The sequence below is a fragment of the Thunnus thynnus genome, chromosome 7 (assembly GCF_963924715.1).
Source record: "Thunnus thynnus chromosome 7, fThuThy2.1, whole genome shotgun sequence".
Classification (NCBI taxonomy): Eukaryota; Metazoa; Chordata; class Actinopteri; order Scombriformes; family Scombridae; genus Thunnus; species Thunnus thynnus.
In genome coordinates, this window is record NC_089523.1 from 18,454,268 (window position 1) to 18,473,284 (window position 19,017).

At 39.6% G+C, this 19,017-nt stretch overlaps 2 protein-coding genes across 6 annotated transcripts in view; both read right to left on the reverse strand.

The window, feature by feature from the left end:
* arhgef12a (Rho guanine nucleotide exchange factor (GEF) 12a) overlaps positions 1–11,351 on the reverse strand; it is a 40,207-nt gene extending 28,856 nt beyond the window's left edge. For 2 of the 4 annotated variants that reach the window (XM_067594703.1, XM_067594700.1), the window contains exon 1: positions 9,908–11,350. In XM_067594703.1, the coding sequence (XP_067450804.1) occupies positions 9,908–9,939 (32 nt within the window). In that variant the 5' untranslated portion in view covers positions 9,940–11,350. Of the gene's footprint in view, positions 1–9,907 lie in introns of all 4 variants that reach the window. The other 2 variants (XM_067594701.1, XM_067594702.1) reach the window with 2 other exon arrangements.
* A 2,131-nt stretch (positions 11,352–13,482) lies between these two features.
* tlcd5a (TLC domain containing 5a) lies at positions 13,483–18,790 on the reverse strand. Of its 2 annotated transcripts, none has more exons than XM_067594705.1 (3): positions 18,426–18,790; positions 16,956–17,159; positions 13,483–16,072 (listed from the first exon to the last, which is right to left on the reverse strand). In XM_067594705.1, the coding sequence occupies exons 2-3, from the start codon at positions 17,149–17,151 to the stop codon at positions 15,633–15,635; spliced, it is 636 nt and encodes a 211-aa protein (XP_067450806.1). In that variant the 5' UTR covers positions 17,152–17,159; positions 18,426–18,790; the 3' UTR covers positions 13,483–15,632. The 2 variants fall into 2 exon arrangements, with proteins under 2 accessions (XP_067450806.1, XP_067450805.1); XM_067594704.1 differs by having other exon boundaries at positions 13,483–16,165.
* Between the last annotated feature and the right edge of the window lie 227 nt (positions 18,791–19,017).

Consider the following 19,017-nt stretch of genomic DNA (forward strand, 5'->3'; position numbering starts at 1 on the left):
TGTTGTTTGACATAACAGAGAAAATACACACTAATGCTGTGAATGTGAACAGTAGTGAGTGTAACATTTAAGTTCTGCAAGAATTTAATCATTAATATCACTATGTAATGTAAAGGCCTTAATAATTGTGACCGTCAAGATAGATCAGTAAACAAAACTGAATCATGAGGAGGCTGAGATCACAGTTCCACTTTGCTCTGCTGCAGCACTTGAAAAAATAGTTTTCTTGGTCATATATTAAAAAAAAAAGTTTCAATCTTCCTACTAGAGTGAGACAGACAATCACAGCTCTTCTACTTATGACCCGAGATGTTCTGAAGATCTAAAAGAAATGCTTCAGACAACATACCAAAACACAAGTCCCCCAAAAGACAGTGTTTGTGTCTCAAAACATACATATTGTGTTTAAGAATCAATTTTCCTTGGCTCATTTAATTCTTCAGATCCAGCTAAATAAGTCTTCAAGTCTGAACTAGGACCTCTTCCTGGACAGGGCCATTAAATTTGCAGGGAGAGTGAAAGGGAGAAAGAAGGCAGAGTCAGAGCAGGGTGGGACGGGAGGGTTGGGAGGGACTGCAGCGGGCCTGGGCTTGAATGCTCCATTGAGGTTTGGTGTTTTGATGGAAAACTGTGGCAGAGCTGGGTCAACTGCAGCAACAGTGGCAGCAAAAGAGGCAGGGACCAGACCAAACCATGGAGAGAGAGAAAAAGTAGTGGAGGAGGGAGGGACGGACAGCCCTAAGGGAGCAAGACTTCGACACACAGCTAATTCTGTGAAAGGGTCTCCCAAAATGAAGAGGAAGGAAAACAGTGAACAATAAGGAACTAGACCAACTCGTGCAAGATTCAGAGGAAGCACTTCAGGTTATTCTCAGTTCCTCCTAGAATCAAATTTAGCACAAATGGAGAGATTACTTCCTCAATCCTATGTTCCAAAGTTAAGGAGCAAAGTAGGGGGAGTAGGCTAGATAAATAAAAATGTATCAGACAATCCTGCTAAATTATAACATGATATATTGAGTCGCTGCTGTAATGTGTAGTTTCCTACCAGAACCAGCAACACAGCTCTCAGGTGTTGTTAAAGCTGGAGGAGGTGGGGCCTGTCTGAAACTAGGAGAGGATTGGACAATTTTGGGAGTTGCCCTCAGGCTGCGGAGATCAGACTGAGGTGTGTTCCATTCCAGGAGGTGCACACTGCAGCACTAACATCCTCAGATGTTAGATCACACTGGAAAACTTGGCAGTACCGGTATGGAGCTCTGTGGTGACAGCACAATCTCCTCAGCAGTGTTCTGTGCTGCTGAGTCATGCCAGTGGCCTGCCAAGTACCCTATGGAGCTTACAATATTTCCTATTCAACCTGCCAGCCAGGCAGCCATTCATGCCACCTCTTTAAAAAGAGTCTGTGATTCTATCTCAATGGTGTAATGATACAGTCTCTTGAACAGCCTGATGCATGCCTGCAAACTGCCAACGGGAGAGAACACACACTGCTTATCTCATCTTTATACCTGAGTCACACAATGTGGGTGCACACACAAACACACAGCCAACCTGACGTCACAGCTTTCCACTCCCAGCCACTGAGAAAGAAGCAGTCTACACCCACGCAGTAATACTCCTTCTTTGAACTACCTTCTGTATTATAATCTAGCCTGATATCATCACCATGACATCAGCAGATTCTCCATGTATCAATGTGTTCATTGATAGAAGAGACAAAGAGTTCAAGAGAGAGAGCATTAAGTGAGTGTATGAGACAGAGACAGTGAGAGAGAGGTGTGGTGTGTGTTAGAGAGACAAGAGCAGTAGCTCTGGAGCTCAAGCTACAGCCTCAGGGGGAAAACTGTGCCCTTTCTGCCCCAATAAACCTCATCAGGATTCCTGACATGAGGGCTGGGGGATAGACATTTCTTCACGCTATGCTGTCTGCTGTCCTCCAGCACTGAGAAAGGAAAGGAGGTGGTTCAACATGCTACACTGTCCACACCACAGCTGGTCAAAAGCCCTGCCACAAAAACCTGAGAACTTCTCTGATTGAGGAGCAACTTTTCTGAAAATGTATTATTTTCTTTTTAGTCCGTTTTTTAGTTCAGGTTGGTTAGGGGGAACATTTTTCTGTTAATCGAGTTACCTGTTGACAGTGTGCGTTGATGTGTCTGGCAGGGAAACATGGACACCTGGAATCACTAACTTTCTGTGTCTAATTTGGTATCCTGCAATGACCTCAAAGACATATTAATGGGTGTTACAAGATGACCTATGATAACATTTAAGGTGATGCAACCTGTAGTAAAACCACACTGCATTCTTTCCACAGTTGTAAGTCCTTTCATCAATTGGTCAACACTCAATAAAAACATCTGGCTTGTTGAATGTGAGACAATACTTAATATACTGACTGATTCATCACAAGGGTAAAAAGCCTGTCATTGGGACTTTCAAGGAACAACAAAAATATCTACACCAAAGTTTACAGTTCATCCCTGCACTTTCTCCTACTCGCCTTCCTTTTTTCTCCACTGTTTTTCTACTATCAAAGCATTTCTGCATTTTCAGACAACAGTGTCTTCCACTCAGCATGCCTCCAGGTTGGTGACAGAACTTGGTGTCTGACAGCGGTTCTTTTTGAGAAAGTGCAACTGTGTTTCAGCCTGTCTAGTCACCCCTGAATCAACAGAAACAAGCAGTGTAAGATTAATCACAGTGCAGCAGCAGGTTGCTGGTGGTATCTCTACAATACAGCCTCTACTAGCACACAGAGACAACATTCAATTAGAGCGTCCCCATTCTGAGACCTGGGGATGGGGAGCCTCAACATGCCACATGAATTATATTAAATCAGCAGAGAAACTGCTTTCTAATGTCAACTACGTCCTTCTGTATCAGAGAAAGACGGAGCAGACGTACATGCAAACTCACAAACACTTCAACATACCGTATGTACTACAGTAACTGTATCAATGAGATAAAGAATTTGTCAGCAGTCACTGTCTTTTTTAAACTCTCCCAGTAAAAATAGAGAAATAAAGATAAATGTCCACCATCATGTCTCTTAGCCACTGTGCTGTCTGAAGAATATAATAGCTTCATAAGTGCCACAGTTAGCTCGAAGGCACAACCTACTTCATGGCTACAAAAACTTTACATGGACATGTGAGGACATGATACTAGGCTTATGCTGATTGGTGATCGGATCAAGTATCAACGATTGAAGGGGTGTTTGATGATTGTTTTTTCCTAAGCCGATATTAAGGCAATTTTAACTAACTTACTATCAGAACTTAGATGTTATAAAAAATCTCTAAAATCTGTGCCCTACTGTGCATGTTCCTGGTGGAGCGGCATGTCCGCCCGCTGTAATGATCCCCGGTGATCAGCTCGAGTGATTAATTTTAAATCCTTAATTACAAACCAGTTTGTGGTCTCTTTTCCACCCTGCATCTCCGTTCTCCATATGCCCGCTCAGAGCTCACCAAAACTTTGCTCAGCACTCCATAAGAGTAGTTAACGTTAAAGATATGATTTGAATTGTGATATAAAAGATAATAATGCTAAACAGAACATGACGCTATGATACTGTCACACCAAGCACAGACACACAGACTTTTAAAAGGGAGCGATTGCTTGAATAGAGGAGGCGTTGCTATTTAATAGAATTTTTGGAATGTTTAAATACTTAAATAAAATAATCTCATCAAGCCATATAAAAGGTTTGATTATTTCAAAGCTCCGTCAAACGCTGAGCCATGCTCAAGCTAATTATTCAAAGTCATCAATACAAATTAAATTCTAACGTCAATAATAATTTAAAAACTGCTAAAGAGATTTAAATTATTTAATAACACAAATAAATGTTCTACTGCTACAACTACTACTACTAATAATAAAATTATTATTATGAAAAATAACAGACTATAAAAGCCTACTAACAATGTCAGCCTAATGTAATGTAATATATATATATATATATAACACAAATATTGCAAATAAACTAGGCCAATCAGATTAGTTGTTAAAGTGCAATCAAATACCTTATTGTAAGCAGACGATGGATAGTAAAAATATTTTGTCTTAGGCCTACTGTAGGGCTACAGAAATAAATTATGTCCTTTTCTGTAATGAAATGGACAGGCTGAGGTGCCAGGCTGATCGTACCGTTAAAATAAACATAAGGCCAGAAACAATATAAGATCACAATTTTCAATTTATGCTGCCAGGCAGGCCAGCGATCTGTATGCCTACAGATTTTTAGCCAAGAAAACACACTGGTTTACTCTCTCTGGTTTGAGAATTATTGTGGTGGAAAGTAACGATGTTGCCAGCTACACTGAACATGCGCTCTGCTGGGGTGCTGGTTGCGGGGACACACGGGTATTTTCTAGCCTGTTTTCTATTTTCTACGTTTGCCAGTAAAGGAAAGTGGCTTCCATTCTCTCTCCACCATCCTAATGACTTGTCATCACTATCAATAACTTGTGATTTCTGAATTTGCTCGCTGCTGGGAATTGTGGCCATAGGCTGCTTCACCCTGCCCAGAAGACTGCCCAGTGTTCTGGTCTTCATAGTTGAGTAATGATAACAACAACAACATAATAGACTGTATTTGTTATCCTATCGTGGCTGTGTTCGCTCCTGGAGAGAGCGAGCGAGAGATATAGTCCATTCTCATTTTAGTGACAAGGGTGTCACAGGGTGATGATAGGACGATCTGACTATAGAGAACATTGCCCAACCCTACATGACACTTTAGCCAGACAGCTCTCTTCCCTTGTCCTCTTTTTTATCTGTTGTTGTGATCCTGTCTTTTGTGAAGTGAAAGTAATGTTTGGGCCCTGAAGCTCTCTTGGCTAAGAGGGGAGGACTGTAGAGAGTGTCCACAAGCATCAACATCACAGGGCTGGGTGATAGACCCCAACTCCCCTTGCACATAAGAACCCCCAGCTAATGCCCTGACTCCACCCCCCCCTCCAACACCACCAACCCCGAGGCATTGCCTGTTTCTTTTCCTCTCTGCATCTCCCTCTCCTTTTCTATCTCACTGTCTATTTTTTCCTTCTAGCCAGGTTTCTCTTGACTAAGATAACTGCAGAAAAATTAATAACCTTAAAAGACACAAAGAAGATCCAGGCTAAACCACAGAACGGCCTACTCATTTTGACTTGTCAACTTTTCATTCGTATGTAGCTAATTGTTGAATTTGATGCAAAAGTGAGTACTCCCCACCTTGATGCATAATAAAGACTGATGATAAATAATAATAGTGGTGATAATGGGAGACTGGGACTGACTGATGCAAAGAATGGGATAAGTGATGGATGTGATCGAGATAGTGTGTGAAAAAGAGTGAAATGGGACCTGAGTATGGTGAGAGTTGGTGTGTGCCTGCCAAAGTGACATACAGGTGTGAGCAGAGTCTTCCTAAGCTCCTCATTTACATTCTATAAATAAACAACATTGAATCTGGCCAGTCACTCAGTGCTTACATTTGGTAGGTAAAAGGATTCACTGCAGACAACTCAAGGCCAGCTTCACTCACAACCAGAAGGAATACTTAGACAACACTGCAGCAGTTTTGCTGCATAGAGACTATAAAGCTTTCCACCTTTACCAAAATGGGACCATGTCGTCAATCACACAACATATTTCATGAGTGTTGTGTAAAATGCATCACTGCCAACTGTAACTGCAACAGTGTAATAACTCTGTGTGGGCCTGGGTGAAAAGTCAACATAGCACGATGATAACCACTTAATAATCAAATACTGGTCATTACAACCATAATTCACATTACTAGAGGATGCAGTAAATTTGTTGGAACTCATAAGAGAAGAATATTGGATTGGAAATGGACTGATTATGGAGGAGTCAGAGTATTGGTAATGTGGATTAACTAGTAGTTTCCCTTTTAACTGGTGACGTTTGCCTGAGAGTGTCTATGTGTGATGGTAGTGACGACAGATGTTGAAAACAGGAAGATAATGTCTATAATAGCTGTACTTGTGGATGCCCTATTTTTGCCCCTTTTCATTTAAATGTTAACAATACACTCATATAAGTCTTAGACACATACTGACACCAACACACACTATTCACATAGATTTTCAATGTGAAAAAAGTCCATACAGGATTTGAGACCATATTATTGTACAACATAAGTAGAAATCAATGCAGTAATCCAGTTCACCGTTAAACTGTGTCTACTTCTTGCTGGCGCAGCTGCTCATAATGTATAAATACCACAACACAGCTAGATCAGCTTGTGACAGTGGACAACCACGCACTTGCAACATATCAATCTTTGCTATTCCTTGTTAACTACCTACTAGTTAATATATTCATGGTCAAAGGTATTAAGCCATTGTGGACAAAACATTAGAAACACCTTTCAGTGCACCACCACAAACTACAACATCCAAATGTACAATGGAATTAAATCAACCCCTCTTTGACACAATTTGAACAAAGTCTTAATATGATACTCTCAGTAAGGTAGGATTTATTACAGAGTTGTTGTGTTAGATTGCATAAGACTATACAGCATACACTAGCATCATACTGTATATAATCTGCTTTGGGTGGCATTTGTTTTACAGATGAGGTGTTCTGTGAAGGTGTTTTTTTTTAATACCACTGCTGCCTCATTTTGAACCTATAATAACCCTGAAATAACCTAAATGTATTAGCTGGCAACAACCTAGTGATATTTAGGCTGGCTAAAGCTTGCTGTGACCCAAAACATTTCTGTGACAAAGATTTTAATGAAAGGGTTAGTCAGAGCTACAGGCTATCATAGCTAGGGTTAAGATATGGTAAAAAATTATTTTGTCTCTGCTCTATATTTAATGAATTCCTTCACTCTTGAGAAATCGCTGCCTTTGAAAGTCACACTTTCCATAGCAATTTGATGGAGAAGATAAGGTGTTAAGAATCTTAAGCCAAAGAACATTGCATCATAAAATCATAAAATGACACTTCCCTGGAGGTATCTCTCACCCAGCAGAAGGCGTTGTGCTTTCCCCATACAATGCATATAGTTGTACAGCTATCTATTTGACTGCCCTACTTGGATATGACAGTGTATCTTATAGCTTTAAGGTTTCCTGCAGGCTAATATCTTAAATATTTATTAATAAATTAATTTAATATGCTAATTTTGACTTGAACTTGAGTTTCTTTCCCCAACTTCTTTTATCTTGTCCTTTCAGTTGTGTGAAACATGTTAGCATATAAATACTGCTGCTCTCCACTGCATGCAGGGCTGGAGCCTTTGCACCTCAGATCAGAGCTCTAAATGACTTCTGGATACTCATTTTAATGCACAGTTCAGAGCAGCTGACACAGCCTCCCCGGTATCAGTGCTGACTGGATGGAGTAGAAGCATACTGCATTATGAGGGAGGGCTGCCAAATACAGGAGATGCATCACAAGCAGACCGCGCTGTCAGAGCTACTCATGAACACATTTGTCATGAGGAGACAAATTCCTCTGCATTTAGGGAAAATAACAACTCCAGTGCCCTGTTATCATTTAGTGCTGACATGATTACTTTATTAGTCAACTGACATAATAACAACAGATAACGATTTTGATAGTTGATTAACATTTCCAGGTCATTCAACCAGTTCAAATTCAAAGCATCTCAAATTTGCTGCATGCTTTATTCTGTCTCCTCACATTGTAAATTGAATGCTCTTGAGTTTTCATACTGTGGCCAAGCAAAATAAACATTTTGATTATTGAAGATATCACTTTGCATTCTGGTAAGTTGTGATGAGCATTTTGGCATTGTATTTGGCATTTTAATGACTAATGTCATGACTAAATGATACGCTTAAGGATACATAAATAATTTTTAGTTGCAATTCCTTTCATAATTAACAAGCCACAGAGATACTGTATCACTGTTGACCCTTTTCCTCCCACGGGGTCATAATGAAGGCATACTACGACCACCCTCTCCAAATGTACCTGACCTACACTGATGGACCTGAGAGGAGCATACAGCGGACAGCCAGTTTGCTCCCACTGAAAGCTATTGTTTACTATTAGTGATGTCACCAGCACCACTTCCCGGGAGGGCCTCAGGGGGGGTGGGGGGTGGGAAAAACGTGGAGATCAGCAGAACTCTATGACAAAGAGCTAACAGCACACTAAACTGACCCACCGGCTGGCGGCCCAACCCCAATAGATGTTAGATGCGCACTCCCACCATGGCCAACTGAGCAAAAACAAAATGCACTACCCCACACCGCCAGGGAAAGAAAGCAAGGACAGGGAAATACAGATTGACTTAAGGATAGAGGGGGAGACAGACAGCACCATGAATCAATAAAGTTATCATCATCAACCACTGTGGAAGAAAACACCCTCCAAAACCGCTGCAGCCTGAACAATAATTGCAATCACAGGCCAGCTCTCATGTTGTTGCAACAGAGTTTACCTTCAGCACAAGCTGGTCGCAGAGCATCCAGAGTGCTGTCACACTGTTTTGCATTTATCTGTTTTGCATGAATATAATAGCCTGCATCAGGCCCAACTGGTACTGTAACAACTGTGACTTTTATGACACTAAGCTTGTAAAAAAAACAAACAGATGAAACAGCTCAATGCAGTATCAAAACTGAGCTGAGCAAATACATGATGATATTCTTTGACAAATCATCCTGTCTCATAGCAATAAAACCTCACACTGTGTTTCTCATGACATCAATATGTGACATCTGTGGTTTATCTGTCTATCAGCTGCAGTGTAAATTTCATCACAGGTTTGCTGAAGTGATCTGAAAGCACGGACTTCTTCATTTTACTGATGAAAGCCACCAGACATCAGAGCAGCTGCACAGATTAAGTCATTAGTGCCATGCACAGTGTTGTGGTAGTACTGTTTAAAAAATCAGTTTAAAAAAAATCATAATAAACAGCACCACAATTGCAGTTGGTGCCAGCCACTGCTGTCATCATTGCAGTGGGGGAGGGGGGGGTCATGCAAAATGGGGTTGGGCTTTAGCCTCTAGCTCATGCTCTAGCCATGAGAATATTTCATATCCCAACCTATGCAAAGAGACTCCTTCTGCTCTGAATCTAACATCCACATTCCAGTGTATTGGCTTGCTCTCCTAGCAGGTATGTGGGATTCAGGTGGGAAGGCTTGACGTAATGCAACAGCCTCAGCTGCACTGCCAGGGTACGTCATTTTGAGAATAGAAACCTCTTCATTCTCCTGGTACAAAATAACAGGGGAATTCATACATGTACTGATGCAAAAGAGCAATGGACATGTGTATCTCAATGGATTACAATAACACAGAAACACATCTTTCTACTATTCGGTGTTTTTCAGGCTATGACACATTATTTAGCTCACTGCTGTTGACAACAGTGTCCGAGCTTTGAGTTTAAGTTGACTGATGCCTCGGATAAGGCGATTACTTGACGGAGTTTGGGTTTTGTCTAAATCCAGAGATTGTTTTAATAGGTGTAGGAGAAGGTAAGCTTTAAAGGCTTAGGGGTAATAGTGATGTTGAAAGGTGTACAGGGATCACAGATTCCCTGGCACACAAACAGTGGCAGGCCTTCTCACTCCTTGGACAAGTAGTACTTTACTGTCTGCAGAGAACTCCATTACCCATGCTGAGATCAGCAGAGTTTCCATCAAGATCTGATGTCTCTCCTTAGTAATTAGATTGTATAACACAGTTATTACTGAGCACATCACCACAAAGAAGTGCTTCACTTGGGACCACGTAAAACATATTTTCATCAGTCTGTGGGTTGTGTTTCATATTAACATAATCATTCTCAAATCAAAGAACTTTTAACTAAATGTTCTGTTTTCATTTCTTTGAGGAGTGCATTTGTGCATATGGAGTGTGCATGGATAGAAAAAGGTTGTGGTATACTGTACCTGTCAGTGAAGCTGGACTGTGTGTCACTCATTGGGCTTCCGGTTCTAGATTTGCAGCAAATTATATCCGATTAACATTTTCCAGAGTGTGATGAGGCGATTTCATGGAGCGTCCTTCTCTGGCATTCGTCTGAAGTAGGCAAGGATTTTGAGGATGATGTTGAAAATAAATTAACTGCAGAACACTGCTGGGGTGTTGTAAGGCACTGCGAAACACCGGAGGAAAAAAAAATACTACCTATATGTTATGTGTCAACCAATACTCCTTGTCAAATCTGAATAGCAGCAAGGAATCTACAGTGCAGACCTTAAAAATGAATCGGGGCCTCGGTCGTATTAGCTGTACAGTCAGATGATATCCTACCCCGGCTATAAACAATATTTTGGCAACAAGAATAAATATATTGTTCCAGCTGGCACAAGTTGTCGTGCATGTATGAACTCCTTGTATGAATCCTTTGCATTCACATCCCAGTTTTCTGCCGATATGAGGTGTGTACACAATCAGTATTCCAACGTAACAGACACCTTGGCCCTGCGATGTAGTCCGTCTGCCACCACCCCTGCTCGGCTGAATGGCCTCGGTGCCTAAATGATCTTTGAAGATGCTGGAAATTCCTCCAGTCCCATTTGGTATTCCCTGCTCCAAGAAATGCCTGTCTGCGGCTGTGGGGACGACTCTCCCGTGACCATGAGAGTCGTTCAATAGCGAGTTTAAGCGACCCGTGTTACAAATTAGCAAAACAACCGCAGCTAATGTTATACCGGTGTAAGACGTTAGATTCAAAAACAATACTGGTTAGACGGTCGATTTTAAAAAGCGCATTGTTGTTGTTGTTGTTGTGTTTTTCTTTCTAGCAAATCCTTTCTCACGGAGAGTTGGCTGGCGTTGAATCTTGCCTGCTACCAGCTAACAAAACAGATGAGCTCTTTCAGCAAAAAACTTTGCTTCGTGTGCTCTTGTTTCGAGTGCAAACTAAGCAAACTCCCGTTCACAACAATGAGCCGGCCAACGACCGAAAAATATATATACAGCACCGCATGAATGTTGGCTGGCTTGCGATATATCTCCGTGTTATGTCCTTCAAAAAGTCTCCTTGAGGAAAGAAAATCCAGTGAAGTCGGTTAGCACAGCGTAACGTCCCTTGACTCCATGTTTCCAGAATTCAGTCGTTTCTCGGCAGAATTCCCGTGGATGGAAAGCAGGCTAGCTATGTGGCCAGCTAACGGGACAAAAAGTAACAACCAGTCTTCTGTAAACAACAACAAAAATACCACAGAGGCGCTTAAAACTTTTAGAGAACATCAAACGCCGTTTTTTCCAACGCAAGGCGTTATTTGTACAGGAATATAACTTGCGGAAAGGTACCAAAAATCCCACTTTCTGCCGCTAGCAACGCCCTAGCCAGCTAGCTGTTGGAGTCCAATAGCGCTTCCACTAACCACTTCCGCCGGGAGATGGGAAAACTCATTATGTTTCTGTATAACGTCAAGGAACAGTGTTGCAAAATAACATGATAATATGTTGAAAATGATGGCATTATATTAATTTGAACAGTATTTAATTTATGCATACAGTATATACGCATATAAGTATGTATGGTAAGCTATAGGCTAAATAAACTATCTGTTAAATGTTATGTCAGACCTGCAATTAGTCGATTAATTAATTAGTGGATCGACAGAAAAGTAATAGGCATCAGTTTTTATAATCGAATAACAATTTGAGGTATTTTTAAGCAAAAACCCACCAAATCCAGTTTCTCAAATGTGAATATTTGTTATATTTGTTTGCTGTGGTCTTTATTATAGTAAACTGAATATCTTTGTTGTTTTGGACTGCTGGTCGGGCAAAAGAAGACCTCTGATATCACTTTAGACTCTGGAAACATTTTCACTATTTGCTAATATTTTATAGATTAATATATCGATTAATTAAGATAATGAAAATAATTGTTAGTTGCAGCCCTGTGATATATAGTTACGTATATGGCCTAGTTAGTCGATCAACTAATTATTCAGCTATTAAACATGAGCAACATCTCTGTGATAAAGATAAATTGAAATAGTTTATGTTTATTAGTTAGATAACTGATTAGTCAGTGACAGAAGATAAATCTGGTTTCAGTTTCTCAAATGTGAGGAGGATTTTCTCTGTTCGATCACTGTAAATTAAATATCTTTTTGTTTTACACTGTTGATCGGACCAAGCAAGTAATGTGAAGATGTCACCTTGGACTGTGAGAGCAATTTTCTAAAGTTTTATAGACTAAACAAAAAATCAATTAGCTGATAATGAAAATTGTTTATGTGTTTTTGCAGCTCTAGTTGTTTGAATAGTTAAAGATGCTATTTTTTTTACTTTTCCATGGCAGGGGAACCAGTTTTTAAGACTAAAACTTGTCACTAAGGATGCACTTTTCTTTAGGTGGTTGATCAACTTGATGATGATGCATGTTGTTATATAATTACTTCTGTACTCTAGCCAAGTCTGTGGCTAGTCTGGAACTGGGAGAACAGTCATTATGCTGATTATTCACATCTTACAGTCCAGTCCTTTGTCCACGAACAGGACACTCAGTTTTCTGAAGCAATGTCTTTAATTCATCTACACAGAAAAAGACAGAGAGGGATAAGTCGCTAAGATGGCTGTATGTGTGACACAATGTAAGACACAGAGAAAAAATCAAGAGTCTGACACATAAAACTGTCTTGAGGCTTTGATTCATTTATTGTATCTGCAGAGTCAGCATAGACAAGATATCAAGACCAAGATCAATGTTCAATGCAATTAATCTTCACTGATTCTATTTGTAGTCCACTGCGTATGAGTGTTCAGTTACATGTGAGTCTTTGTGAATTTTATCAAACTGAGAGAAGAAGACGAACTTAACATCACAATATCACAAATTTCATAATAGAGGATATGGTTGATAGTGGAGGTTCAAAAGGGCAGTTTTGAATCTGTCAAAGTTTGTTAGTGCACACATAAATGTGTGAAATATGTGCAATTATTCTTCTCCACTGTCTTTTAGTCAATTTGTTTGTTTGTATCCTGTTACATGATTATTATACAGTGCTGTGCATTGCATTCCTGTCTAATTATGTACCCCTATGGAAGCTGACACCACACAATGTATCAACATACAGTGTCATACAGTATATTAAACTTTGTGTGCTACCAAAAGCACATTTTAAGCAGTTGACATTCCTGCTAAAAATAACAGCAAGAAGTAAAACTGTAATGGCAATTTACAAGCCTTTTGTAGTAATTTTAATGTAGCCTAGAATATTACTCTGGTCACTGTTGTTTAACTAAAACTATAATGTGATGCTATTTCCGGTTGACAAGGCTGTAAAAGTTTTTTTTGTTGTTTTTACTAATGTATTTATTTCTGCACTTTCAAATGACTTATGTTACTTTCCTTACTGATCATTCATATATAATTGATATGACACCATCATGTGGACATGTGAGGTAACTTCAGTCTCAGTCTAATTATACAGCTGAGTAATTGCAGCATTTAATGCAAATATGACTTATTCGTTGTTTAAAATTTATTCTGAAGCATAAAAACAATCCACCACATTTTTATTTCATTTCACACAGGGATTACAAAGGCTAAAGACTGTATTAAAATCATGAAACCAAAAAGTAAATATGGTTCTTCTTTACTCCTATATCTAAGCTATAGGATTTACAGTACAGAAGAAGACAAAAGACAAACAAAAAAGAAAAAATACAAACAAAAATGGCAGTACATTCAGATAACTAAGGCACACGCCAGTTTGATTTTTGTTTTGTAGATATACTGTATGTAGATATATAGGTGATGCTCACATGACTCTTAACAGTAGCAGCTTGGTAAACAGGTAGATGAGAGCAACACATAACATTTACAACATAAATGCACAAACGATTGAAGGACAGGTGTTTTAGCACGTTACCGCGTAAATTTGTGTGCACTAAAAAATAAAATACAAGACAATAACAACAACACAGATATAAAGTCTGAGCACAACGGTGAAAGCTGGTCAGCAATCCAGTCATGGTGTGGGCTGAGCATTATCATTCTCTACATTTAACAATTCACTTGTCTTCATCCCATGTTGCACTTGTGTGTTGTGTCTGGATGATATGGTTGACATAAAAATCATAATATTAAAAGGAATATTTTTCTCATAATTAATATGGCAAATGTATTCAAAATCACACACAAAATACTACAATTGATGTTCACTTAGATAAAACTCTTCACACATGTAAATCCAAATATTAAATAACATTTTTTGTTAGTTCTTAATCACAATCTGGAATAATTTAATTGGATAACAGAATTTTGTAAAACGGTAACTTAATATAATTTTATCATATCGATATGATTTTACTCAAAGTCACTAAATGATAATCATTGCTCAGCCCTAGTTGTATGTGTGTGTCACTGACTTGGGTTAAGACTTACTTAATATTGAAACATAACATTTTAAGAGCTAGAAACAAAAGTGAATGCACTCAAGTGCGCAGCAGCACAGGTTTTCACCTCGTCATCTGTCAGAAGGCTACCTGCTCAATGCTGACAGTAGGATATGTTTGTCAAAGATCAAGACAGAGTGTAGAACATGTGCATCCAAAGAAACGTTTACAGGTGATGGATCAAAAAATCAAGCTAAAGCAGAAGTCGGACAAAAGATCTGCATAAAAATATTAAATATATTTAATTTGTCAAGTCAATCTTTGTGAGACTGGAACATTGCACTATTAAATTAAATTAATAGGGAGCTATTTGTAAAGAGTGTGGATCTTTTGTCTGACTTCTGTCTCAAAGATTAAGCCAAGAAGGTCAATTTTTACAATACAGTACAGATACAGTGACACTTTAAATAACTTCAAATACCATCTATATTTCTAATTCTGACACCATTTCACCATCATCATTGAAAACAATTTATAGCTTAATGTAAATATCTAAATATTATTATGACCAAAGTAAGACTATGTAATAGAGAGGACCTTCTCATGTATCCCTTCACATGAGGGAATTAAAAGAAATGCAGAGTCAGAGAAGTGCTCTTTTGTGCAGGCTCTGGAATAGGATTTGAAACAGCAGGTAAACCTGGTAAAGTGTATTCAACAACGTAATCAAAAATGCACATTTCTCTGGAATTCATCCCAAGTTTCTGGTATGATTTCATCTACCTGAGTATACCTTTCACATCTGCTCAAAGGTTCACATACGCAAAAACAAAAAAAAACAAAAAACCCCTAGGATAGATGAGAAACCAAAAGTAGCTTTTTGATATGACTCACAAGTACCATGGGCAGTACATGTAAACTGTCTATTTCCTAATAGTGAGCCTCCTTTTGGATAAGCACCGCCACATATCACTAGGCCACAGTTCACTGCAGCTGAAATCAACATCTGTTCATGTGTTTATAGAAAGTGCTTTGGTTTTCAGTGATATAAACTTAGTCTGTGTTGTTTGTTCCGCACCTTTTACACAACAATCTAACATGTCTTCAGCTGCAATATCTGCGTAAAAATGAATTTTTTTCAAAATGCACAGGTGTTGGACCCTCTAGACACATGTCACAGGATACTCCTCGATAATATCCCTTTTTAAATCTCAGTTTAATATACAAAAACTTGAGTTTCTATGTACTTTCTCCAAAGTGAAAAACACAGACTTAATGTAAATTGATTTCCTTTAGAAAAACAGAAGCCGATCAGTCCTTCTTCCCTTCATGACCATTAGCTGCTACTGCCCCTTGCTGGTCTCTCTGCTGTTTGTGCCAACTCTTGCTCTTCCTAATGGCAAATCGAACAATGTCCACCATGAACACCCAGGATAGAGCGTACATAGCCACTCCCCCACACTTGATAAAGAATCTGGGTCTTGGGGAGATCAGCTCACAGTACAGCATTGTGCCTCCCACGAAGATTCGCATCACCACAAACAGCAGCACAAACAGGACGTCCACAACGTCCCCCAGAAGTGTCCCGTAATGTCCCGTCTGTTTGAGGAACCAGCGTGCCTGCAGGAGGGGGTTGGTGATTTCGCTGCCAAAGAGTACCGCACAGGACTCAATGCCAGACTCCCCCAACCACAGGGTCAGCAGGATTCCCAGGATGCTCATCGTGTGGTGGGCCAACATAACGGGTCCTTCTGTGCGGAAGTACACACACCAGCCCATATCAAAAATGAAGTAGCCCAGACTCACCACCATGGCACTTATCTGCAGAGGGGTGTTCTTAGTACCTTGCATCCACAAACAGACAGTTTTTAGTTAGCATACTTTTGAAATACAAGCCAAAAAAAAACATGCAATCACTGTGATGAACACTGTCATCACCTTGATAGGAGCATAAAAATGTAACAACAACATGTAGAAACAAATTTCTCATTAGGAACTTAATACGTAATCAATACATAATTAAGACAGGAAAGGTAAAATGATTTGGCCCCTGCAATGTGCATGTTTACAGCTGTTTCAAGTAACACCAAACTATCTCAACAACATGCTAAGAAACAAGTAGTCAGTTAATTGGTTAGTCGATTGACAGGAACTTAATCAGAAACTATTCTGATGATGAATTAGCCTAGTTGTCATTTTTCAAACAAAAATGAAAAACACCTAGTTCCAGCTTCTCAATTGTGACAATCTGCTGCTTTTCTTTGTCTTATATGATAGATACCTAATATCTTTAGATTTTGGACTGTTGTTTGGACAAAACAGGACATTTGAAGATGTCACTTTGGGCTCAGTGAACATGTGGTGGGCATTTTTTTAACCACTTTCTGATATTTTCTAGACCAAATGATTCATTGAGAAAATTATTAGCAAAAAGTAAGTTGCAGCACTGAATAATGTTTCCAGATTCGATGTTGTTGCTACTGATGTAGCAGTTACAACATAATGTTGTGAAGCACTGAAGCTCATACTCTTTAAATCACTCAGACTGCCCTCATCGTTTGTTATTATGTCTTTACAGTACAAATGAACAAATTAAATTCTAATAAGTTAATCTACAGACAGAGGATGTCCTACCTGGATAAGTGAAAGGCCAGGGTCCATCCACATAGCCTATGTATGCTGTGATGCAGACTGCCAGGATGCCGTGAAATAGGGTGACAAGACGACAGTTCCACTCATAACTCCGGGACCCATTAATGTTACACAGGATGAAGTAGAGAGAGACCCAGCCGGACAGGCACAGGAGTGCACAAACCACAAGCACTGCCATCTTCTCTTCTAAGGGCAAAACCGACAAGAAAAACAGCTAAGACCAACTTACAGCTTCTTTCAAAAACTTATTTGCCAGCAGTCATCAAGCCAACTTTTAAGTCACATTACACTGTAAAAATGCATGGAGGCACAGCTTGCTCTGCAATATCGCTTACAGTAGAAAGAGACAGCATTACCGTCCTGAGACTTAGACTGTGCAACCCTTTGTAAGTGAACAACAATTAGCCTTTGCTTGAACTATAATAGCACTATAGTTGGCCGGCTGAGGGTCTGGTGGGGTGAGGGGGACGTCTCTTCCTCTGTTGTGACGTTTGTACTAGGAGGTGAGACTGTGCAGATGGACGAGCCCACTCTCACTGGACTGCAACAAGAAGTACACTTGATTCTCATAGACTTGAAGCAAGTTTCAAAACTAGATGAGAGGTCACTGGGTGCCGGGCCTCAGACAGTCCCCATGAGAGAAAAATACTTTTTGAACTGTTATCGAATGACATGCCCTTCGAAAATCAGTTTAGAAATTCACAAATGTTGTTGACTTAGTTGTTTTGTGCAGAGGAATGAACAGTTGCATGGAAACATGGATGTGATGACAGTATGATGGGCTGAAGCCCTGGTCTGATTTGATTTTGAAAACAAGAAAAAAGAAAAGAAGAAAACCAAAATAAAAAAACACAAAACCAGTCCAACATGGAACACTGGGATAAGAAGACAAAAAAAATCAAGAGAAATAAGCTTAAGCAAAATATGAATACCCTGTAAGACACACAAGATGTGTGCAAAAATTTTGAGTACATTTCCAAAACTGTTTTCTTCATATAGCAGCATGTGTATGTAATTCATTATACGTTTAAATTTGTATGTTTTATGGGGATTTGTATTTAAACCTGGGCCTTTTTCTGGTTAAATAAAGTTATATTACCAAAAAGCTGTTAAATGCTTTCTGAGTGAGATAATGAAGGATGGTTCATTAGTTTTTAAACTAAGGAGTAACGTCACGTTTACTACAGTTTAATTACGTGTCCAGGGAACCTTATAAGATGAAACGAGGGAAAAGAAGTTGACAACTTGCCGGATTAATGTTTACATTCCCTTGCTACATTACTTCATGGATGCTTAGGCTCATTTAAAGAAGATGCTCTCACAGCAGGATGATTAAATGGATCAGATAGCAAGCTAACGAGTAGCAAGCTAACGTTATAGGGCCAGCTAACACACCGTTTTCCCAATAACGAGACAGTAAACACGCTCACAAATGCAGTAAAACATCGTTACCTCGATGGTGCACATGTGGCTGAGTCTTCGTTTTACACCCTGGGTATTTTGTGTCGTATGATGATGTCGTCTGTTTCAGGAGGAAGCTGTCAAAGGTTTGTTTGCAGACACGCTGGCTGCTATTTGTTGTCCTTTATCTGAGCGTCAGCCGGCTCCCTCAGCATCCCTCAACTCTCCTTCCACCTATTTACTCGCTGTATATGCTAACCTGGCAACTAGTAGTATCAACAAGAACTGTGCCCTGTTTGTATTTCCCTATACTATACTGTAGCTTACAAATTATGGCAGGCTTATTAAATATTTAACAAGAAGAATCATCATGTCTCCATCCTTCTAGTTGTCTTCCAACTGCGATGGGAGGATGCCTCATCTTTCATGAACGGTGGCGACACCTTGTGGTCAATAACAGACATTACAAGACAAATTCCCCTCCAGTAGGGGGACAAAATGGAAGAATTAGATAGTATACTCATGTTATGACATGCAACAGGGGGCTGCAATGACTATGTGGTTGCAGAGAGCATCTTTTACCTGTAAAACCTGGCCTCAAACCCTTGTGACAAAGTTTCCTCCTGTAAGGCATTCAGTCCCA